A 24,818-nucleotide genomic window follows, 5' to 3' on the forward strand; every position below is an offset into this window, starting at 1 on the left:
TCAATATTGATAACTTGTAGAGAGATATCCTCAGATTGCTACAATGAAAGTTAAAAGAATAGTTCAACATTTTGGGAAATATGCTTATTCACTCTCTTGACCAGGTGCAGTATCTTACCGGAGTATCAACCAGCAACCTCAAGATCATGACAAAAACTCCAGAAAGTTACCACTCTCAACCAAGAAATAGTCCAGCACATACCGCCAGCACATAAAGAGCAACTTGTCTTTACACTTAGATCATTGTACGGATTAAACAAACTAAATCTAGCATGTTAAATAGTGAGCTTTAGAGGTATTGGTAGGCAGATTCTTTAGCTTTGGGCAGTGCAAGGCTCATTTTTGATCTCAGCACGCCCACCTTACTGTGTGATTTAGTTGCATAGTGTTCTCTACACAGACCTTAGGGAAAAATACAAATCCAACAGTGGGTTGTATCTTCAAAGGTATTTCTGTGATTCCACAGATGCCCACTGTCTGCCTGGTATGATAAAACATTAACTTGGAGAAAAAACAACTTTTAAATCAAATATCTTTACTAAACTGTGCTGCTCGGCTCTGCTCTTCTTCTTCTTTGCTGGAATTTTTCAAGTCCACTGCACAGGTCACAGCAGGCAAAGTCTGTAGAAGTAGTAAATTTAAATGTTGGTTTCAGGTTGCCCAAACATTTCATCATTCTGGGCAGAAAAAAAGACATCTGTGAGATTGTGAAAATACTTTGAAGCCACAACCCTGCTGCTGGCCAACTGTCATGAAATGGGTCTGCCCCAGCTTCATATTTAAGGGACAGATGTGAGAGTGGTATTCATCTCCGCACCTCTAGAAAGTGAATAAGCATATTTCTCAAAATGCTGAACTGAAGAAGTTCAACTGAAAGAAGTTGTTCCAGGTTATGTTTGATGACAACATATTCTATTCAAAAAATGGGCTGCATAAGGACCTCTTCACATAAAATCCATACGACTTACCGGGGTTTATGTATTCAATACATGTCTGCAAATATTCATTAGTGTCCAGGTCAATGGGAACAAACGCTGTGTGTTTGCTCAGTATATTGCAGGCCTTGCTGGTGTGAATAGCGTATAGTTGGTATTTCCTGCCAGAGCCTGTGAATTATAGTATATACACAAAATGATTACATGACATTTCATAGGATTACGTAACATGAATATGCATTACATGATATAGGATAACATTTGTCAATCATACATAATGCATGCATAAATCATGCATATGTATGAAAGGAATCTTAATTAGAGCTGCAAACAGCGATGAATGGACCCTCACACGCATCGGAGAAAGTGTTGGTTGACACGGCTCTGAATTTTCAGGATTATCGGACACTGTATGACTGGATAAAATATTTCCTATGTGTAGTACATGGCGATGGAGATGACATGTTGGAAATTATTGTGTATACATTTGATGAACTGTGTGTCATTTGGGCTTCACTTCCTGTTGCCTGTAGTCTGACTAAATAAGTGAAATATTAATGCAGAAATACATTTAACATGTAACCTAGCATCTCAAAAATGCTAAAAGTAATTTGGGGGCGCTATAGAGCCGACGTGCCACACCCAAACCCAATTGCAATATCAAATCGAAACATTTACTAGTTCGAACATGGGTGCAAGTTTTGTGCATTTTTGTGCATCCTAAAGGTCTCAAATGTGTTCCTAAAATTAAAATTGGTGCACGAAATCCAAAATGGCTGACTTCGTGTTGGGAAGTCAGAAAATGTATTATGTCCAGAATGATGAGAGCAATGATCCCACCGAATTTCATGAACATCCAAGCAACTTTATCCCAACATGGCCCTGCATTTGGGGGTGCTATGGAGCCTGCTGGCCACGCCCAATCATAACAGAACTTTGCAATATTCACCAGTTCTGATACGTGTGCCAATTTTCGTGGGTTTTTGAGCATCCCAAGCCCCTCAAAAACGCAATGGGGGGGGGGGAAATAATAATAATCTTTACAAAAACAATAGGTTCCTTGCACTTTCAGTACTTTCATGCTCAGGCCTGAAAGATATAGTTTGACATTTTGGGAAATACACTCACGGTATTTGCTTTCTTGATTTAGATGAGAAGATCAATACCATTCTCATTTCTGTTAATACGAAGCTATAACTAGCAATCAGTTAGCTTAGCTTAGCATAAAGACTGGAAACAGGGGGAAACAGCAAATGGTAACAAAATCTGCCCACCACAACCTCTAAAGGTCACTAATTAACATGTTTGGATAATCTGGCTGATTTTTGTTACCTTTGGACAGAGCAAGGCTAGCTGTTTCCCGCTGTTTCTAGTCTTTATGCTAAGCTAAGCTAACTGTCTTCTAGCTCTAACTTCATATTTAACCGACAGACATGAGAGTGGCATTGATTTTCTCCTCTAACTCTTGGCAAGAAAGCTAATAAAAGTATTATCTAAAATGTCAAAACTATTTTTTTTCCTAATAATTCAACAGCTATGTGAAATAAGCAGATGAGAAATACAGCAGCTGAATGCCAAATTGGATTTGTCAGTAGGCCAACTCCTGACTCCTGTCTTTATAATCTTAAAATCCTCATAATTTAGTCACCACACAAACACTTAAATCCCCGTAGAGCTCACCGTGCTCAATCTCACACTCCTTATCCGCCATGTGCTCAAAGTCATGTATGATGGAGCGTCCAGCCAGGTGGTGGAAGGTCTCGTTCCACAGTTCCTCATGAACCTTCTCCTCACGTTCCCGGCCGTTCAGGAAGGGCTCGACATCAAAGACCACCTCCCACTTCACCGGTTTCCCACACAGCAGTCCGGACACCACAGCCTTGCAGTCGCCTTTTTGCTGGCTGGCAGCACCCAGATCTGAAGTTTTGGACTCCTGTGGAGTTTCTGCCTGACATAACTGGTGGCCATATCCATCTGAAATATCACAGGAGCGAGATTTGACACCTGAATGTGCATTTATCGATCACTATGTGTGTTGTATTCAGATTTCACTGAAGTTTGTTATCTGCTACTGCTCACTTGTGATTGGATTTTTGTTAAAGAGGACATAACATGCACATTTCCAGGTCTGTGTTTATTTTCTGGGGCCCTGCTAGAATATCTTTGTATGATTTACAGTTCTCCTTATTTATCTTATACTAGCTCTTTATACAGCCCCCCAGGTCAGTCTCTGTCTGAAACCAGCTCCATTTTCTTTATCCTGACAAGCCCTCTTTGGTCTGATTGGTTAACTCCCAGAAGCTCCTCTTTGGCAGACTTCCACCAGGTCCAGAGGCTACATAAACAAACAATAGTAGCTGTATTTCACTTATTTTTCCCATTATTTACTCGAAATCTAATTTTGTCCGTACATGTTTGAACCAAAATATGCAAGTGGACAACACAAACACCTGTGGAACAACTTTAGTAACAAAGACAACAGAACAGACGGCTGTTTGTGGGCATGTGCAAACAATCTGACGTCAGTGTGATGGGGAAGTAGACGTAACATTGCAAATGAAGCATGAAGCATTCAGAGCACCTGAAGATTATGTCCCCTTTAAATTAATTCATCATCTGTTTTCAAACCTTTGAGTTCATCCTGCTTGAATGTACCTCAAATAACTGTTTTCTAAAATACTGTCTCTTTCATTTCTTATTCATCTCCTGTCTAATTTTCAGTATTGTCCACTAATATAGAAAAATTATTTCCTGTCCTCCCCCAGAGCTACCTTTATGCTCGACCATTTGCCAAGACTCAAGTGCAGCCTTTCTTATCTTAGATTAAAGATGTACGCCATTTAAATCAAACTTTTGAGGGACTTGTCACATCAGACTGAATTAACACGCTGTGGTCAGGGCTCAAATTCAAGGGTTTGTAATTTTATGGCCACAATAATTTTACATCATATTCTATCATATTAAAGGAATATTTCAACACTTTGGGAAATACATTTATTTGCTTTCTTGCCGAGAGTTAGATGAGAAGATTATTACCACTCTTGTATCTGTCCATGAAATATGAAGCTACAACCAGCAGCCACTTAGCATAAAGACTGGAAACAAGAGGAAACGGCTAGCCTAGAGCTCTCCAAAGGTAACAAAATCTACCTACCAGCACCTCTAAAGCACACATGTTTGCTTATTTCAGCTGAAGTTGCTTCATATTTAACAGAAAGATATGAAAGAGGTTTCAATCCTCTCGTGTAATTCTAGTCAAGAAAGCAAATAAGAGTATTTCCCAAAGTGCTGAATTATGCCTTTAAAGGGAAAATCCTAATACATGTGACAAATCACAAACACAAAATTGTTTTTTTCAATGTAATCAATTCCAGTTAATGTAACAAAGTATTATGCTCTGATGTCACTCATATTACTACATGCCTTTATTATCAAGTCCCACCAACACTATGGACTCAAAGTGCTAAATAATTTCGGGTAAACATCATTACGACTTAAAAATGTTTAGTTTCTTTAAAAGATGTGTAGATATATTCAACAACTTCTTTGCATTTTCAGTAAAACAGAATAGTTGAGCATGTGGTCTAACCTGTATCTCCGACGCTGCCAACAGATGGGCTGTCCGTGGAGGATCTGGATCCGTCTTCCCCAGCGGTGTTGCGAGCTGCAGGCGGCACGCTGCTGCCGGGCAGAGGGTTGTCCTGAGGCTGGGGATGCAAATGAAGCTCTGAGTCGGCTTCCTGCTGCAGAAGCGCCTCCTGCTGAGGGACCAGCCTGTGACAGCTGGCAGGACGCCCTCTGGAAGATGTGGCACACAGGCTTGCCAGCTGTGGCTGTAAACAAAAGAAAGCTGTTTTAATTTACCTGGTAAATTTACCTTTAATATCCTGGTACTGTCACAGGTTTCAACAAGATATGAAACCTTATCTACTAATTGTAATTCTGGTCCTTTTGGTGTGCTCACTCAAAGTTGGTTCATGGTGATGAGTGACATACAGAGTCTTGACTATGTGTTCAAAAGAAATATCAAATAAGACTTAAAAAAATTGGTGCAACAGTGAAACAGACACATTTAAACCAATAAAGATTCCCAAACTCTTATTGTTTGATGAAACTCATTCAAATCATCTATTAGTTGCAACTCTAGAGAAAAAAGGGCTGCAGCTAAAAATTATTTTCATTATCAAATGTCTGACCAAGAGACCAAAACACAAAGATGTTCAGTTTATTTTCAAATAAAACAAAGAAAAAGCAGCAAATGCTTACAAATGCAGGGAATGTTTGGCCTTTTTTTGATTAAAACATGATGTAAACCATTAATTGATTATAAAAATAATCTTAATTAATCTTTTTTTATGCCAAAATGACTAATTGTTATAGCTATAATTGCCAAGATGAGATTAGATTTGATTTGTGCATTACCATGAAATGAATGTGATGGAAGAATTGTTTATGCTCCTCTGACTTTTAGGAGAGATATAAAAACCTTCATCTTTCACCCCTCTTGCACAGTCTTTTTAATAAATTAATTTTATTTCTTTAATTTATGTGCAAATAAACAAACAAATACATAGAAAGCTATTAAGAAATAGATTAGTCATAGCGAATAAAATGGATCCTCAGAAGGATTTGCAAAGAGAGGACACCATTTCTTCACAGCCCGGTGAATTCTGGTTAGTTATACTAAGATGATCTCTGAGCAATATTCAGACCTAATTACCATTCATAAATTTTGCCCCTCATTACTGAGGAGAGCACATTATTCTGTTCTTGATTATACTCCAGTCCAGACAAGGATCAGAGGGCTGTTTAATTTGTCAACACAGTCTGAATACAAATATTCATATATATGAATATTTCATTCATATATAATTGATACATTGTTCAAAATAAGATTCGTTCACATTTACACCTATAATGGTTTGTGGTTTATTTCGTGTGCATATGTGGGCTTAAACATACAAGTGTATTTTTATTAGTAAAGAAAGTTTAGTTTGAAAGGTACTGGTTTGACACATGTGAGGCACAACTAAATTACAAACTGAATCAGAAGTAACTGCTGACCCATTTTAAAAACTAGACCGAAGCAGATCATTTTAAAAGCAATCATGCAAATGTTATTTATTATTTTCGTCACAGTGTGGGAACACACCTGGTAGTCGTTCTTCCACTGCGCCTCATGTTCAGGGCTCATCTGGCCAATCAGTTCCTGGACTTTGGCTCTCCTCAGGGGATTCTTGGTCACCACAGAGCTGGGGTCACTGGGAGTGTAGACCTTCTTCGCTGGGTTGAAGTCTATTATCTGGTTGGTACTGTATGCACGCCTTCTTGGGGATGTCTTGCTATCCAACCCTAATATTTTGTTGAAAAAAAAAAAAAAAAAAAAAAAGTAAAAACCCAAAACATTTTAAAATAACAATCCATGACATTTTCATACAATGACTGTTTATTTTACCAACTCTGAATTGCTGATTTTTGACACAATAGTGACTATTTATTAGGGTTGGTTCTTTCCTGAATGGAGAAAATCTTCTGCCAGCACAAAGTGATTCATTTTACATTTTCAAAAGCATAATTTTGTTTGGAATAAATACAATAAGTAGCTAGTTGGCATGTGCAATGACAACCACTATCACAGATAAACAAGAGTGGACATTCATGCTAGCAACTCTGTACTTGTGCTCAGTGGTGCTCTGAGCTAGATGCTAATGTAAGCATAATGCTAACATGCTGATGTTTAGCAGGTTACTTTTACCATGTTCACCATCGTAGCTTAGCATGTTAGCATACAAATTTTTGCAAACTTAATTAGGACTAAACCATTTTAACACCACCTTAAAATTTTGACCTGATGACAGCGTTCACCAAAGTTATTACAATTCATCCTGAGGGGGACATGAATGTGTGTATCAAATTTCATGACAATCCATCCAATAATTCACAAGACGAAACCACAAATGTCAACCTCATGATGGAGTAAAAACTCCAGGGGATCACCAAAGTCAATGGGACACATCAACTGGGAACCATGAATGTCTATCAAAAACTGTGTGCCAATTCATTGAGTAGATGTTGATATTTCCCTGGATATGTAAAAATTTTGACCTGGTGGTGACTAGAGGAAAAGTCAGGAGATTGCAAAGATTCATCCTCTGGGTACCATGAATGTCACAATAATCCACTGCCATCTCTATGTAATGTTGCTAATCCTGACCTAAAGTACCTTTAAACATCCTTTGAATCCTACCTTTAACCAAAGAAAAAGGAGAAACTCTGCTGCTTAATCAGGCCTTATATATACACTGTATCTACTCTACTTCTACATTGGCCGGCCCAGCTGGTTTGAAATGCAGTTTTCCAGCCGCCAATCAATGTTACAAAAGACAAGTGTAGTGAAGTAGTAGTAAGAGCACATAAATTAACATTTTACAACAGTAATCTAAGCAATTGAAAAGCCCTCATTCAGGAAGTATTGCGGGTTCTTACCCATAGTGTCTTGCTCTGTGGTGACAGGGCTGCTGTCTGTCACAGAGTCCTGGTAGGAGTCATACAGAGCACCAGAGGGTGCTTCCCTGTAAGACCCCGAAACATCCACACCTGTCTTCATCGAATCCTCTTCTTGAGAGTGATAAAACACTGAGCTGGCTGACTCAATGGAGCGCATCATGCTGTATCGCCTCCTTTTATCCTGTTGAGATTTTGAGTAGGTGACACATCCGTGACAAGTGCTTCAATGAAAACCCACTCACAAGATTTGATAAAGAATTCCTACGCTGTGTTCAAGTCATACGTCCTGGATGGTACAAATGGGAAACGTTCCCATGTTAACATTTTGCATTTCCCATGTTATGATTACAGATTTGGTTGTTCCTCCTACCATATATTATTTTATTTTAAATGATTGAAGAGTCTCCTGCATTATCTTTTTACTGAATGTTTATTTTTGTAATGTTATAATTTCATTCCCTGGTACTTTGTCTCCTCTTTTTGTTCTTACACATGTTAATATGTTACTGTGTTTTGAATTTGATTGTTGTTTTCAATGCAGCATTAGCCTTTTTTATATGATTTAAAGGGGACATATCATGCTTTTTGTGATTTTCTGTTATTTTTATATTGTTATGATGTTGGATGTTTATGTTAAACACAGTCAAAGGTCCAAAACTTGAGGTTAATGTATGTTTAAATGCTCCCTGCAAGTAAAAACTTGCCCTGAATGCTTGGTTTGCTATGTGACCTCTACTTCCTCCTCATGATGGCAACAAATTGTTCGCGCATGTCTACAAACGGCCATCCTTTCCGTAGCCTTCGTTGCTGAGGTTGTTTATGTTACCCACTTGCATATTTCAGATAGGATTCTGGCTCGAATATTCAAGAGGTTTTGATTTGAAGTCTGCAGAGGGGCAGTTTCCAGAAGCTGGCCAATCAGAAAAGAGTGGGTTCAGTGGGAGGGGAGCCTTAAAGAGACAGGAGCTAAAACAGTCTGTTTCAGACCCAGGCTGAACTGAGTGGCTGCATAAACAGCCATTATAGGATAAATTATCTTTAAATAATGCAAATTTATTCCAGTAGAGCCCCAGAATAGAAATATAGACCTGGAAATGTGCATGATATGCCCTCTTTAAATGGAATTATTGAGTGATTTATCAAACTGAACATCAAAAATACAACAAAAAAAACACATGGTGTAATTTGAGGTTCCTTTACAGAAATGTTCACAACACAGAAAGTCATGCATGCAGTCACTCGTCACCTTTCAGCAGGTGTCTTGCACTTACAGATTTGGGGTTGGCATGGTAACGGGTGGTGTCGCAAACCACACTGTAGCCAATCAGACTGTCCCCTGGAAACAGGAAGGTGTTGCCCACAGGGGAGAGCAGCACCTCTTTGGTCTCAGGAAAGAGCCACTCGATGGAGATGTCGCTTAGCACTGGAGACATGGTTTTCTTCAGGGACTTTATCATCTGTAGAGTTTTTTAAAAAGCAGATTAATAGACTGTCGTATATAAAACACAGCTTCTCTCTAACCGGTACGTAAAACAAATGGCGTCTGTGAGATATGATTTCCTAATTGGTATCAATGGCAGACACTCCCTGCTTTGAAACCACAGCATAATGGCTCTCCAGTGGCCCTCAGAATAGCTGGCTGTCGTTAAGAGAGATACACAACACTGAAAACGAGTACCTTAGGTTGCAGCCTCTCGCCGTCGGCCAGAAACTCTGCTGTTCCTTTGGAAACTGTTGCCAGTCCTTGCACCAGCCTCCTGCAAGCATTCTGTCCTATGCCAAATGTAAAACATCTGCACAAACAGATTAAACACTGCAGCTCCATGGACAGATCGAGACATATATGAGCATGATAACAGGATGTGCATACATTTCGAGACACACTCTGGATTTATATAACACAGAGCCGAAAGGTGTAACCTCTTTAAATAATCTAATTTGTCATATACAGCTTTCTGGGGAAAAAACAGAGCCAAACAGGAAATTATCTTTCCTGTTGAAAAGTTGAGTCATGTCTGCTGTTTCACTGAGTCCTCCAGAGAGATTGGCTGATGCTTTGTTTTGCCATTTTTGTTCAATTTTCACTGAGGAATGAGATGGCTAATTTCATTGCACCTGGTAAGTCCGTTTGCATTTTTAATGAGAGCAGATGAAAAAAAACGGAAATGTCACCTTCTGCATAGTTAAAAACCTAACACGGATTTTCGAAACAGAGGTTCATCGTTGTTTGATCTTGCCTCTGACCGGCTGCTCTGATTTGTAAGCATAGTGTGATAATGACTCAGGAAGCGTCAATGAATTGGCCAAGCTCTGTGTACCTAATGCGATCGTCTGGGGGCAGTCATCCATTAAAAGGGGAAAGACAAAAGTCAATTATTTCCAGAGTGACTAGGGAGAGGGATTCACAGTATGAGACTCAGATGCAAACAGCAAAATGAAATGATTTCCCTGTGTACTGCAAATGTAATGTGCTATCAGCTCTCATGCCCAGTTGACAGGTGGTGTTTGCATCCTGCAGGGTGTTTTCTTATTTCCGTATTCTTGATGTAGCTCTAAAACAACATACTTTTTAATCAAACCTGCACAAATGTTGCCCTTCTGACAGATTCTTTGCAGAGATATACAGTTTATCATGTTAGACACAACATTTGATTCACATTCCTAGATTTCATTTTAAGAGGATTAGAGCTCTATAACCAGGTGTTGTATTAAAGCCCCTGAAAATCCCTTGATGTTATCAGGGAGCTCTCCATTTGCTATTTGCATAATAAGCATAAACACAAGATGAATTTATTATCATTTGCTTTGACATACAGTAGTTTCTCGGCCAGTGCTGCTTCTCTAAATTCATTCTTAACTCTTAAAAAACAAGCAGCTGCCTCAGACCTAACACATCCACGTCAGTATGGGATATTGCAATAACCTGCAGATATGAATCACATTTAGTAACAAATGGGTCATTCTGTAATGCGTTTAGAGGCCATAACAACAAAGATAGCTACAAGACAATAATGACAATATCCATAACAGTGTAAAACAGTATTGATCTTTCTCCTTTATTTTAACAGTCAGGACAGAGCTCAGTTATTAGCCAGAGTGTGTTAACAGTAATACTTGCCTGATGTAGCGTGCATGGCTGCGGACAAGCTCGATAACCCTGCCTGTGTTGCTGACGGCCCCGTCGGTGAGCAGGAAAAGCAGGCGGGGGTGTCCGCTGAACATCGGCTGCCTCAGGATCCAGTTAAGCGGTGCCAGGATGTTGGTCCCCCCCATGTCGGCTCTGATCTTCCTGACATACTCACAAGCCAGAGCCAAAGCTTCCTGGATCATGAAGATGAGGAGGGGAGAATATAATCTGAGGTTTCTTGAGTTACAGCACTTTCACATTAACAGGTTTCACACTATTCCGCTGATCGACAGGTGGCTGTAATGTGCCAAGAAAGTAAGCAACTAAGCTTGTAAACATGGATGTAATAGATTAAAATACTGCTTTGCAAATGTTTTATGAGGAAGGAGATGCATTCGGCGCTTTTGTTAGACCTCAAGGACACACACAGCGTGTATTGTTGCGTAATGCTGAATGTATAACCTCTGTTTGTTTACAAGAAAACCACACAGGGACCTTTCAGGCACACAAAATGAAAATAAATGAGGTAATACATCATGGGGAAAGGTATTTCACAATGATTATATGTCATCATTCCTCATGATTATACAAACAGCAATGGGAAAATATGTGAAATGTATGCAGAAGAAAGTATTTGAATGCTGGAGAGTGAGACAGACTTTTGAAAACTTTAATGTTATTCATTGAAGATGTTTTACTTTTAAATACAGGTGATGTAGTCTAGAGCTCGAGTCTGACTTTCAGTGAGTTCGGCATTCATACAAGACACGTTGATGATTGTGTTTCACTGCATCAATTTACTTTTTTTTTTTGTATGGACCACGAAGTTTGGTTTTATCCAAGACACCGAAACTGAGATTATTGGCCATTATCCATTGAATAATGATGTTTTATGATGTGACAACGCTGTGGTTAATGTCTGGTTAGGTTTAGGCACAAAGACCACTTGGTTAGGGTTAGGGAAAGATCATGGTATGGGTTAAAATAAGTAAAATATAAAATTAAGATGGCTGCAAAGGTCCCGACGTCTCGCTAAAAACACCCGCTTCTGTCGGTTGAAACGGGAAGCAGGCATTGGTTTCAAGGTGGTTTCGAACTGTGCTCTGTGCTGATTTCCAACTTTCTGCCAAGAAACTTCCTAACCATCCACCGACCCCTCATGTGAACTACGTCACTTTAAAAATGTTGATAGGATATGTATTGTTAAAATGTTAATATGCTACATATTACACGTGTTGAAACGTAGATAATCAATGTTTCTGTGGTTTACAGAAACGTATGATGTCAACGTTTTATTCTGGTGACCAGGCTGTACAGTTACAGTACATGGTAATGCTAGAAAATAATATCATTCCAAATTTTACACACTGAGTATATTTTAACATTTTGAAATTAATTAAAACAACAAATAATACATTTCCTTATCCTTTTTTTCATTTGAAATGTATGGCAGTGGCGCGGTACACATTAGCAATTATGTTGCAATACTGCTCACCGCAGTAGAAATGTAATTAATTAAAATAAGGAGAAATGCTTATTAATAAGGACTGAAAATTGTGCTAACAATGAGATGTCTGTATTTTGAAGACTGAGCATGTGATGTAATGTTTGTCATTTTGTATGCAAGCACAGTATTCTGTGTTTAAAGTCAGTTTGGCTCTGTTTTGCACATTGAAACTCTGTTATGAATCATAAAGTACTATAATGTAAAGAAGTTGAAAGCAAAAACATTTATACAGTTTAAAACATTTCTCCTAATTATACAGTTCTGCTTTACCTCCTCATAGCTCTGGCTGGTTGTGAATAGTGATTTAAATGTAGAGCCAAAGCCTATTATGTTGAAAAGGCAGCCTGGCACAAGGCTCTTGAGAATCACCACCATGGCATCCTGAGAAAGACACGGAGAGCAGATTAAGTTCTTGGCCAAAAAAAAAAAATGGAAAAGAACAAAAAGGCTATGAAATCTGAAATTCTTAAAGAAAAGAAAACACTCTCCTGCTCAATAAGAGCTTAATATCCTGTTGAACTAATTGATTATTTTCCACTGCGACACAACTATATCTGCTGATGTCTGGTTGAATGGAAGCATGGTCCTGTACTCGGCTGGCATCACTGTACAGCGGATTTTCTGAGAAGAGTGTCATTTTATCCATCACTGCCTCTTCTCCTTCAGAGGGGAGTTTCTAAAGGAAATACCGCTTATCTCGTCCTTCAATTCAAGTGAACAGCACACCAGCCAGACAATCTATAGTAAAAATGCCTGTTCGGGTGCATTAACAAAGCAAAAATTCAATATGGTATGTGCAAGAATTTAGAGGATTTTTTTAAAGGTATTCTGAAGGATTTCTTGAGAGATCAGTGATAGACAGTTATTACATCAGACACGTCCAATAAAAGCCTGAGTCTGAGTCACAAATGAAACATCAGTCAGCATCACATCGCAAGGCAGAGTCAGTGCAACAAGCTGGCAAATAACATACAAAAACATCAACCTTAGAGTCTGCTCTTTACTATAGGTATTTCAGAAACCCCACATGAAGTCTGATATGACCTCAAAGACTCATGTCTGGAACCTAGCAACTGGAAGACATTTGGTGAATGGTGAATGATTTGTCTAATCAATATCCCTGTGTACATACCCTTAACACAGTTGGCTAAACACGTCTGTAATCTCCACAGATTGCACAGAGAAACCGTATGGCTGTGAGCCTAGAACGCAGCCATGGTCATCATGTTTTTTTAATGAATTAGGGTGTTTAAATTTAATCTGTCTAAGAATTTGTATATTTTAATGTGCTTTGAGCGACTACATGACAACACTTTCCATCAAATTCATTGTATTCTGCAGATATTATTTAAGAAAAAACTGTAAACTGGTGATGGTATGTGATATATATATATAACAATCTATATGTGAATCAGTTTGTGCTTTACTGTATGTTTCCATCTGCATCTATACAAGAAATACAACACATTACACCACACTGAGACTCAAATACCTTTACACGGTTGATATTGACCCCACTCATGCTGCCGCTGCGGTCAATGAGGAAGACGAACTCGCCGTGCACCTTCCTCAGATCTGAGCTGATAGACTTGAGGTCAGGACAGAAGTTCAACATGACCACAGGGTTGTGGAGGATGTCTTTATGGAGTCGCCTGTGAATGATATCTACCTACACAGACAGAGGAATCAAAAGAAAAAGCATGAATAACAGCGAACTGAGCACCGTGAGATAACTGCACCGACTATGAATCTGACATTCATTTAACACTTCAAGGAGGCAAAAAAAAGAGGCAAAAAAGAGGCGAGTGATTAGGTCAATAGAAAGAGCACATCAATTGTTGTTGTGCAGGAAATTCCAGGCAGAATGTGGAGCCTTTGGAGTGTTTCCATAGAAACCCATTTTTATAGTGCTTGCTCTCCTCCTGTTTAGGTCTGCTTGTCACTTAACAACCTCATCGTAGCGGAGATGTGAATGGACACATAACCAAATGACTCTCTTAACTGAATCGACAACGCTGTTCAGCCAGGCAGATTGAAAAATAATACTGCCGAACTGGTGAAAAGATTCATTTACAACCTACAAAGTCAAACACACTGCAACTATAACTGCATACAGTATTGGGTCAAAATTGAGTAAAGGGAAGGAAGCTGACTTTTTGACATGTTTTACCATATAAAAAATTATTGTGCCATAGAAGAGTATAACGTCTCTGAAAACTGCATGTAATTAAAATTTTCACAAGCTAACCAGCTCTCAAATGAAGGCTAGTTTGTGAGATAGCCGTAGCTAAAGCTAAAGCAAAAATTTGTCTCTCATTTCTCCCTACCTGTTATCTGTAATTGAATAATATTAATTTTGATGAAATTCCACATCTTGGAAATTCAGCCTGTTATTCCACATAACTAATTTAGGGAAGTAGCTACAATCACGGCAGAGGAAAAAAATAGCTTAGCTAGCATTAAACTGATTAGGCTAACTAAGTTAGCTTAGCAGTAACTGCCATCTGAGTTTTTGACTCCTTTGATATAATGCGATTTGTTGAGGTTAACCCACTTTCAAATCATATATTTAAATGTATCAAATTGTAATGTATTTATTTCAATATAAATATTGAGGAACACATTATATAGCAGGCATAGTATAGGCTATTATAGTAGACGGATATACTGACACCTTGCAAAACAGACATTTAATCATTTAATTAACTATGAACTGTAAATGATCAAAATATAGTTTATTTTCTTAAATAAACTAGTTGGAATGGGGAAAAAAGTTTGCTTGTAAAAACTGCATTTTTAGGTGTTAAGTAGATTGTATGGCATATTTTTGGGAAAAATAATCAGCCTAAAAAAGCATAAAATTAAGGCATAGCAAACTTTACTTTACCAGTCTGAAAACTTTATAGCTTTGCAGTCACTGCTTACTTTGTAGGGCAAAGAGTAGAAAATGTACACTTAACTCTTTCCAGACTTTTAAATGCAATTTACAAATGTCCACATTTCATGAAATATTGACATACAGAGGGTGGAAACAGTGTCATAAACACCTGGAAAAGCTAGCAGATAATTTGAGTAAAACATTACCTTTGCCAAGATCATAGTGTTCATTTTTATTGAGACTTCTTCCAGACAGCTAGGAGCTAATTTAACACCTATAGTCATTTTTATAGCATTACTGGATCACATTATATTATAAGATATAACAAAGTAATGTGCAAAAATCACTGCAGCTTCACAAAAATAGCATTTGTTGCAAGGCATTGTTCATGATATTGTGCAGTCTTTACCAGACTGAAAATGATATTATTGTCATCAGTTCAGGTACATGGTGCACAAGGACACACTCACTTTCCTCTCATTGCTCGAGTCCTTCTTAGTGGCCTTGATGAAATCGCTCCGACCGTGAAGATACTCATCATAGTCCTCCTGCGTCATGTCTCCGTTCTCAATGAGCACATGTGGCAGATGAGGCTCTGAAGTGACACAATTGGTCAGGACAAAGACATTACTATAAACATTACAGACTGGTTATAAAGAAGATGGATAATGCCTGAAATTGACACCAGATGTAGCACAGAGGGAGAGGGAGTATAGTGAATAGTTATTCCCATACTGAAGTGAAAATTAAGAGGTGATTGCATATAAAGACGCTTACTCACAGCTGGGTTTCAGGAAGACAAAATGAGCTCAGAGGATTGAATTTTGATTGAAACCTGGGGATTTTGATTCTTATTTCTTTTCTTCTCTTTAGTAATTCATATGACACACATCCTGTGTTTCTGGTTGTTAATCTGCCAAGATGATGATGAAAATAAACTGCTCTGTTCGTGTTTTTATCTTGGTTTTGTTTGTTACAGCGCAGTTCGGTTCCCCTCATCTCTCTGTTCGAGCAGAGCATCCATGTTGTGATTGAAACTGCAACACTGGTCTGAGCTGAATTAAATTGCTCAGCGCTGGCCGCGGGTTTGTTTGTGAACAAAGCCTTTATAAGAGGCCTATTGGATCAGCAAGGCCGGACCTCATTCCTGCCTGTGGGAGACAACTGGCTTACACATACTGTAAGTCAAGATGGCAGTGAGGGAGAGACGAGAGCACAGGAAAGAAATAAAGACCTGACACATAGTGCACACCCACACAATGGCTGTCTGACTCCACAGGCATGTTATACATTAATAACAGGGGGACCATTTTTTTCCTTTTGACTGAGATACTCACATCACTGATCTGATCAAATGCTTAGCACAAAAAAAACAGGTAAAAGAAGCTTGACACAGCTGAAATAAGCAATTTCAAAATATTGCAATTGAGAGGGGAGAAAAAAAAGTAATTGCACAGCTATACTGTAAGTGAGCATTTAAGCTGTAGACCTACCACTGGGGTAGATGAGGATTTTAACAGGACAGTCATAAGTGTACTTGTCAGCCAGAGTGATGACGACGCTGGTTGCAGAGCGAGCCAGAGGGTCTGCATCAGCTCGGATGGCATGAGACGGGCTCTCCACACCTACACAGCAACCACCACAGCAGATCAAATAACCAGAGGCTCCACCTCCAGTAATAACAGTAACACAAACCAGCAGGTCCCATTGCAATTTGTGCACGGATGAGAGCAAGGCTGCAATCAACGAATATTGTTATCATCGATTAATTCGCCAATTATTTTGTTGATTAATCGTTTTGTCTATATAAAGCCAGAAATATGTGAAAAAATATGATTTATTAGAGCTCATGGTGACGTCTTCAAAGGTCTTGTTTGGTCTGATAAACAACCCAAACCATCTATATATGACACAGAGAAGCTTCAACTCTTTACATTTGAGAAGCTGCAACCAGTAAACATTTGAGATTTTTGCTCAAGTAAATGAGTAAAATGATTACTTGATTATAAAAATAGTTGCCGCTGAATTTTTTGTCGATCAACTAATTGATTAATTGAGTAATTGATGCAGTTCTATATGAGAGCACTCATTTCTAAAAGATTTAAAGAGCCTTCAAATGCTGCTGCAGCTTGACCAAACATGAAGAATAAGCAATCAATAATTATGTAATATTATATGAAAAATTCGATGATAATCAAATCACCGAGTTGTTAAGGTTAAAGGAGCTGTTTCCACTTGTTAGCAGTCTTTATGCTAAGCTAAGCTAACAGTCTTCTAGCTCCAGCTTCATATTGAAAAGACAGATAACAAAAAGAAAGTGAGAAAACAAATCTGACTATTATTCAAAATGTCAAACTATTCATTTGAACTTGACAACTTGATGATTGGAGTATGCTGGTTTGCCTGCTGGCCTGCTGGTTTGTCAAAAATGTCATACTGTTCATTTAACATGTTTTGTGTTGCCTACTAATGTTAGAAAAATATGAATATAATTTGTAATCTAGTGACATAGTTACAACGCGCACATACACATATCTGCAAACACACACAAAAGAATAACACTGGAGCAATGTTTTTACCTCTTATTCCTTAAAACAACAATGTCTTATATCCAGGTGCACTGAGGTGTAATGCTTGCTTACAGGATTGCTGAAGTGATCATAAATCTTATATAGACACTGAAAAAACAGTATTTCACTGTCAAAAAGTGGTTTTGCCCAAGGAGATATAGTTAATTTTCTGACCTGCGAGGAGATAGGGAGCACGTATCTCTAGCTGGAAGTTAAACTCGTAGTCCATGGAGTTGATTGCCTCCTCCTCAAGCAGTGAGGCCAAACACAGCTGAGGGGAGTTGGGAGGCTGATCATGAGGACTGGAGGCACAGGAATGCCTGTCCCGCCTAAAAGTAGTCAAATGGAGCCAATGTGAATGAATATGCAAAATGTTGGTATAGTCAGTTTCCATCCATCCATACTGTACAATATGGGGCTTGAAAAGCCAGTTTACTTCCTTTTACTGATAAAGAATTATTAACAATGCATTTAAAAACATTACTTTTGCAAAACAGGATGACTAAATGTGATTTCAGTCAGACTTTGAACACAATATGATGAAATATCAACAAGTCAGTGCTTTGTTTTATTGTTTCCATGAATTTATCCATTTATTTCTTACGTTCTGGAGAAGTTTGGGGATATTCCCTGCTCCTCGTTGATGGTCCTCTGTACCCGAGGCGTACACACCGGTGGGGATGAGACCCTGATGCCCCCACTGGGCAGGGTGGAGAGCTCAGAGGATGTACTGACCAGAATATGGACCGTCTCCATAGGAGGGATGATCCCAAGGTTAACCACTAACACTGTCCTCTCCAAATCCTCATCCATCACTATTTGTCCTGTAATATCAGATTAGATTAATTAACAACCAAATTTTTAAAAAATTTACCATAAATATTATCTCGTAAAACAGACGCCACTCTTGCTCCTCCGATTAGTAGCTCTTGTACAGGACTCTGACATGACATTTTGCTGGTTTAAGATTTTACTGATTAAAAAAACCCATCAATTATATCTCTGACTTTCTAACCTCTCAGAAGCCTGCGAACAACTTAGAGCAGGAGTCTTTCAGGGCATTTCTAATACTAGACTTAAGATTAAAGCCGGCTTGAGAAGGCGGTGGCATTTTTAGAAAGACTGCAGGCTGCCATTCTCAGTGCTGGCTTTTACAGATTATGACTCAAAGTTCATTCTACAGGCAGTATTTCTATGTCTTTAGTATAATGTTATCATTATATCACATCTGGTTGTTCAGTTTGATTATAAAAAAATACTTTTAAAAAATTGTACTCCTTTGAAACCTAAAATATTACTTCATTTGTATCTACCTAACCCTAACCTATATTTAGGTCTACAAATAAAGTCCACTGGATGAAAATGTGTTGGATTTTCCAATGCATACCCATGTAACAGAGGACTTAAAGGAGTACTCCAGCAATTTAGTTTTACACTTTCATAAAGTTGGGGGACTCGTGAGAGACAGATTAAAATAAGAATGATCTAAATCAAAACAGCAGAGGCCAAGATATCCTGACTCTTAGTTCTCTAGCTTCAAAAACACTTCCTAAATGTCCCATAATGCAGCTCTACAGTGTGTTTTGGGGTTTTTCCTAAAGACCCTCTGTGTCTGGTAAATGTCCATGACTTTCAAACCCAACACTCGCAGTTTGTGACAAAGGCTTTCTGTAAAAATTTTATAGTCAAAAGCCCGATACGAGATGATGACACAGAAGACATTATACATCTGCTAAAGTTGTAAACACATCTGATATATAATCACCGTATAAAGTTGATATGGAAAATGTGTTGGCAAAGAGTTGCCTGTTTACACATCTAGCAGTCATAGAGCAACATTAGCATTCATTTTGAGTCGTTTTCTGGGCTCTTCTTGAAAAGCCCAATATTCACTCTCCTTTTAGCTCTGTTTTGATCTCCACCAACTCCTGAGAAGAAATGTGTGGCTCTTAAGTTGCTTCACCAGCTAATTTCATCACTGTGTCATCTGGCACTTGCCAAGTGGTGCACAGTGGGTTTATTACAGATTTTTTTAGGTGAAAACTGCTGCTGACAGCGGTGAGAGTGAACCAAAACAGTTAAATTGTGAGCTGGAAAACAATGAGCTGAAAGACCCTAAATTGCTTTAGATAGCTAAGTGGAACTGCAGAGTCAAGTCATAATTTTTTGTGAGTTCATCACTAGAGGCGACCCCTTTCATAATACAGATAGTCTTTTGATCCATTGCTAGTATAAAAATATTGATTAGAGCAGCTTTAATCTTACCGCTGCCACTCTGGAGGCCTCCATTAGATGTGTTGCAGAAATCCAGATAACAGTCGTCAATTTTTGCCTTGTCTTTGATTTGCAGTGTTATAATCTGACTGGATATCATCGCCTCAAACCCCACAACAATGGAATTTTCCTCCAGTGGATAAATAAATATGCCTAAAAAGCAGTACGAGAGGAAGAAACAGAAAATAAGTGCATGAACCAGGTGCAGCAAACAAGCAATTACACATATTTGGTCGATAATATTGAATTTTACAACAGTGTTTTGGAGCATAAAGTGGAATTAGATTTGTTGAAAGTGGTCACGTAGTAAACTAAAGTAAACAAATTAGTCTTCTGTAGTGTACTCACTTACCCTCGATTGCATGATCCTCAATATTCTCATAGGTCATAGAAGCCGTCAGGGCCAGAGTATAACCTCTGACACAGGAAGTGATGTCAGAGACACTGAGGGGCAGAGCGCTCCGGTTCTCCTTGTTAATGAGTCCAGGCATGGTGCTGGTTTTAGGATTCTGGTTCATTGCCAGAAACATGTAAAAAAAAAAAAAAAAAAAAAGTTCAAAGAAAAAACTCGTCAGATAACGATATGTCCCCTATGTTTTGCTTCTTTTCATTACCCAGCAATAACATCAAACACACGGCAGGGTCTCATTACTGACTCCAAAACTACATGAAAGCTGTTATTTAGATGTCAGTTCAGTGCGTCAGGTTTTATAGGTTTTCCAACATCAATAATCTTCAAGGATATAATGGAAAACCAGGAGCCTAAGGATGGGTGACACTGGTCCCTTGAGGATTTGAGATAAACGTCACAGCAATAAAACAAATTTAGGGTGGTATTATCATTACAACACACCAACCACTAATATAATAGGATAGAAAATCAATACTCAGTGTCATAGTGAGGGGGAAAAAAGAAACTTAAGATACATTTAAAATGCTCGAGGTAAAAAGCAGCATCTCTAACTATGTAATATATACAATAAAATTATCTGTCGCTTCGGGGCCGTGCTTTATTATTAATGTCATCTCCTCCACCAACAATCTTGGTTATGTGCTATCAAGGGTCTGTGTGTGCGGCACGACCAGAGCCCCAGCACAGGCTTGATAGGAAGTGTTATGACGAAAGCAATTTCCATAGAGACAGCTCTGCTTGCTTGCTTGCTTGCTTGCTTGCCTGCTTGCCTGCGCTGACCAGTAACGGCTCCAAAGTGTGCCTTTAATTGTGATACAGTGACTGATTGGAATGAAAACACCGGGCGGTCTCTTTCTTCTGCAATCCACAAAATCATATTCTCTTGGATAAATTCAAACAGGTTGCACAGACAAGATGAGACAACTCTCTCACTCATATTCCCCGGCTACATCAGGGTCAATAACAAATTCGATCAGTCCCTCTAATAGTCAGAACCGGCGTTTTAGGCACCACATGGTTATTTATGGTGAGGAAAAGGTCATTCAGATGCAATTACAGGCTATTTTGTTGTCTGTCTCAACAGTGCCATCATGTGTCCAGTCAACCACAGATTGCAAAGCAAACTGATGAACACATCCCCTTTGTCCCTCAGTGGAAATATAAAGCCTTAAATGTAAATAAAGAAAGACTTAACATAAAAATTCAAGCACAGCTGGACTGCAAAATATCCATATGCTGACAAAAGTGATGAGATACAGACCCTGAGCATCCTTAAATAATTACTAATTCATGTGAAATCAGAGATCTGTCTCATATAAAAGGTGATAAGAAAATAAAACTAAATTTCAGTGAACTGCATGATGAGTGAGTGCATCCCTTTTTCTTTACAGTCTTTCAGCTTATAGTAATTAATGTTAATAGTGTCAGTCCCACGGTGCTTTTCTCCTGGTTGGCTCAGTCATATGAATCACCCTACCTCCCTCAGGGTTTGCTAAAACACCACCAAACCATTAACTCTCAACATTTTCTACCAGCATTGCCACACTTCTTTGCTCTCATTAGTGTCAAAACAGAGAGCAGATGCTGTGGTAACCACCTGTTGAAACACGGTGTCTTTATATCTGTTAACAATGCAAATCAAGATGCATCAATTGGCAGTTTTAATCATCATCTGGCTGACCTTTTCCCTCATTCTGAACAAATGACAGTGATGTTTAAACATGCATGATCAGAGAGACACACTGCGGCATTAAAATGCATCTGATATGATCACAATATCAGCCTGATTATCTTACCTTTCATTTGTGTCAACTGGGTATGCAGCGAGGATCTCTCTCTGTCAGAAGTCCACTTACCATGAAAGATATCCTCCTCCTCTCCGACCTCTCTGAGCTCTTCTTTTTTGTTCTCTCTCTGTGGCGTAGAGGGAATAGGAGTGCTGCCACAGGTGGCAGAAACTACAGATGCAGCAGCCACATTGTTAGTTAGATGTACAATGCAAAGAAAAGGAAGGTAGGTAGGACCTGCTGCAGCAGTTCAATCAAGCACAGCAACATGTGGTTACAAAAAACGGTTTCATTTATTGTCTCCTCCTCCTCCTCCTCCTCCTCTTCCCCCTCCTCCTCCCTGTGGCTGCTGGAGTTGGAGGGCTTTGAGAGAGAGAGAGAGAGAGAGAGGGGTTGAGACAGAGGGTCCAGTCCTTCTAATAAATATCCCCCCTTCCCATCCCCTATGCATGCAAAGCTTCAGCACCACCCACTCACTCCAGCCTTCCCTGACATCGATGACAAGAGAGGAACTGTTCAGGTACCCTATTTAATAGCCAGGGATCAGATTAAATGACATGTACTGTAACACCAGGAGAGTGAAATAAAGGCTTGGAGCAACATATGATTGGAAGTCTCTCCATCATATCACCTCTCTTTTCCTCCCTCTGGGGGGATTGGAAAGACTTTAATGTTTTAAACCTATGGTGGGTGTTTGGCTGTCTCTATGTTTTGTTATCACTTGGTTTGATCCATCTGTTTTCTTGCTGGGGTTACCATGACAATTAATATGTGTTTATAAAGTCATCGTGGTAGTGGTGATAATGTAGATGATGCATGTTTCTCTCTCTCTCTCTCTCTCTCTCTCTCTCTCTCTCTATGTATGTGTGAGTGTGTGTGAATGTGTGTGTGAGCGTGTGAGTGTGTGGGTGGGTTGGCTGAAACTCAGCATCCGCCTCCAAATTGAATTAACCTGCAGCCAATAAAACTCCCCCATCTCCCCCCCCTCCCTCTCCCTGCCTATCTGTTTCTCAACCTCCCAAACACTGTCACACACACACATACACATACACATACACGCACATACATACACACACACGCACACATGTTTGCGCAGCTATCCTTGTTAGGACATTACATTGACTTCCATTCATTGAGGACAGCCGAACCCAAACCCTGACTAGGACCTCAGAAATGACGTTTTGCCTCATTGGGACCGGGCCTTTGGTCCCCATGAGGACTACTGGTCCAGACAAGATCGGTGTTGCTACCGGAAAAGGTCCCAATGAGGTAACAAAAACGTGCACACACATACACACACACACACACTCATTCTCTCTTTCTCACAACAACCAAATAGGGTTAAAGGCAAATTCCACTTAAATGTGGAGGTTTTGTTTTAGTAACATATGAGAGTTTGAACTACAGCTGCAACTAATGATCATCTTCCTTATCAATTGATCTGACTATTATTTTCTCAGTTAATCATTTAGTCAGAAGATAGTGTCAATGTCCTAAAAAAATCCTGAAATTCAAGGTGATGAATTGAAAAGTGGAAACAAGGGAATGTTCTGCTTTTTTTGGCCTGAGAAATGACTTCAAAGCTAAATTGATTATCAAAATAATTGATTTAAGCTTGACTAATCAACTAATCACCTCAGCTCTAATTTGAACTAGGGCTGCAACAAAAGATTACTCCTATTATTGATTAATCTGTCGCTTTCCTCGATTAATCGATTAGCTATTTGGCCCATAAAATGTCATAAAATGTTGATCAGTTTTTCCCAAAGCCCAAGCTGACGTCCTCAAATGCCTTCTTTTGTCCCAACCAACAGTCCACTGTGTATCAGCGCTTAGTCAATTAATCAGAATGACAAGAAAATGAAATCAATTAATTGATTAAAAATGATTAAGTCACTGATCATGCAGAAATTCTGAGATCAAAGTAAAGTGAATATCTTTAGGTTTATGACTGTTGGTTGGAAAATTGTGATGGGCATTTTTCTCTATTTTTTGACATCTTATAGGCCAAATGATTAATCAATTTATCAAATAAATAATCAGTAGATTTATCTATAATGATAAGAATCATTAGTTGCAGCCTTACTGTGCAACGGAGCTATGATAATACTAATAACATGTTTCATATAGAGCTCTTTTCCAGATACTCAGAGCTTTACATAAAATATAAACTATAAATATAAACTTATGACTATACACCTAAAATTAGACTTGAACTGATTTAAGCTTCAGCACATACATATTAGTAAACATTAGGATTCCAATAATCAGTGCTCTGGGGAAACTTAATCACTGAACTGTTATAAAACAGATAAAGACTGTTTTGATTTGACACATCATCTGCAATATTATTGCAATTAGTTTGTTTTTCACAGATTTACATAAAGATGAGAATAACCTACTGCCTTTAACTGATTAAAGACTCATCATATAGTAGTTTTGTGGAGAACAGATATGTGATGGATGTGTCCAGGGGTGGAAAGTAACAAAGTACATTTACTCAAGTACTGTACTTAAGTATAGTTTTGAGGTACTTGAACTTTACTTGAGTGTTTCCATTTGATGCTACTTTATACTTCCACTCCACTACATTTCAGAGAGAAATATTGTACTTTTTGTTTCACTACATTAATCTGACAGCTTTAGTTATTTTTCAGATGAAGATTTGACACAATGGATAATATAACAAGCTTTTAAAATACAACACATTGTTAAAGATGAAACCAGTGGTTTCCAACCTTTTCAGCTTTTGACGTCTTACGAAAAGCAGTGTGTAGTCGGGGTCACATTTCAGATGTCTATGAGTTGTTAACAGCTCCAT

The 24,818-nt window shown here is 38.7% G+C and overlaps 1 protein-coding gene across 2 annotated transcripts in view; it reads right to left on the reverse strand.

Moving 5' to 3' along the window:
* The window catches only part of vwa5b1 (von Willebrand factor A domain containing 5B1), a 29,220-nt gene extending 6,258 nt beyond the window's left edge, over positions 1-22,962 (reverse strand). For both annotated transcript variants that reach the window (XM_044351151.1, XM_044351150.1), the window contains exons 1-16: positions 20,151-22,962; positions 19,790-19,951; positions 18,129-18,348; positions 17,699-17,853; positions 16,448-16,579; positions 15,425-15,549; positions 13,569-13,745; positions 12,347-12,457; positions 10,561-10,763; positions 9,121-9,235; positions 8,714-8,899; positions 7,422-7,623; positions 6,088-6,287; positions 4,525-4,768; positions 2,616-2,909; positions 969-1,106 (exon numbers count right to left, since the gene is read on the reverse strand). In XM_044351151.1, coding sequence (XP_044207086.1) covers positions 969-1,106; positions 2,616-2,909; positions 4,525-4,768; positions 6,088-6,287; positions 7,422-7,623; positions 8,714-8,899; positions 9,121-9,235; positions 10,561-10,763; positions 12,347-12,457; positions 13,569-13,745; positions 15,425-15,549; positions 16,448-16,579; positions 17,699-17,853; positions 18,129-18,348; positions 19,790-19,951; positions 20,151-20,328 — 2,842 coding nt within the window. In that variant the 5' untranslated portion in view covers positions 20,329-22,962. The remainder of the gene's footprint in view (positions 1-968; positions 1,107-2,615; positions 2,910-4,524; positions 4,769-6,087; positions 6,288-7,421; positions 7,624-8,713; positions 8,900-9,120; positions 9,236-10,560; positions 10,764-12,346; positions 12,458-13,568; positions 13,746-15,424; positions 15,550-16,447; positions 16,580-17,698; positions 17,854-18,128; positions 18,349-19,789; positions 19,952-20,150) is intronic.
* Between the last annotated feature and the right edge of the window lie 1,856 nt (positions 22,963-24,818).

The sequence above is a fragment of the Thunnus albacares genome, chromosome 5, assembly GCF_914725855.1.
Source record: "Thunnus albacares chromosome 5, fThuAlb1.1, whole genome shotgun sequence".
Taxonomy (NCBI): Eukaryota; Metazoa; Chordata; class Actinopteri; order Scombriformes; family Scombridae; genus Thunnus; species Thunnus albacares.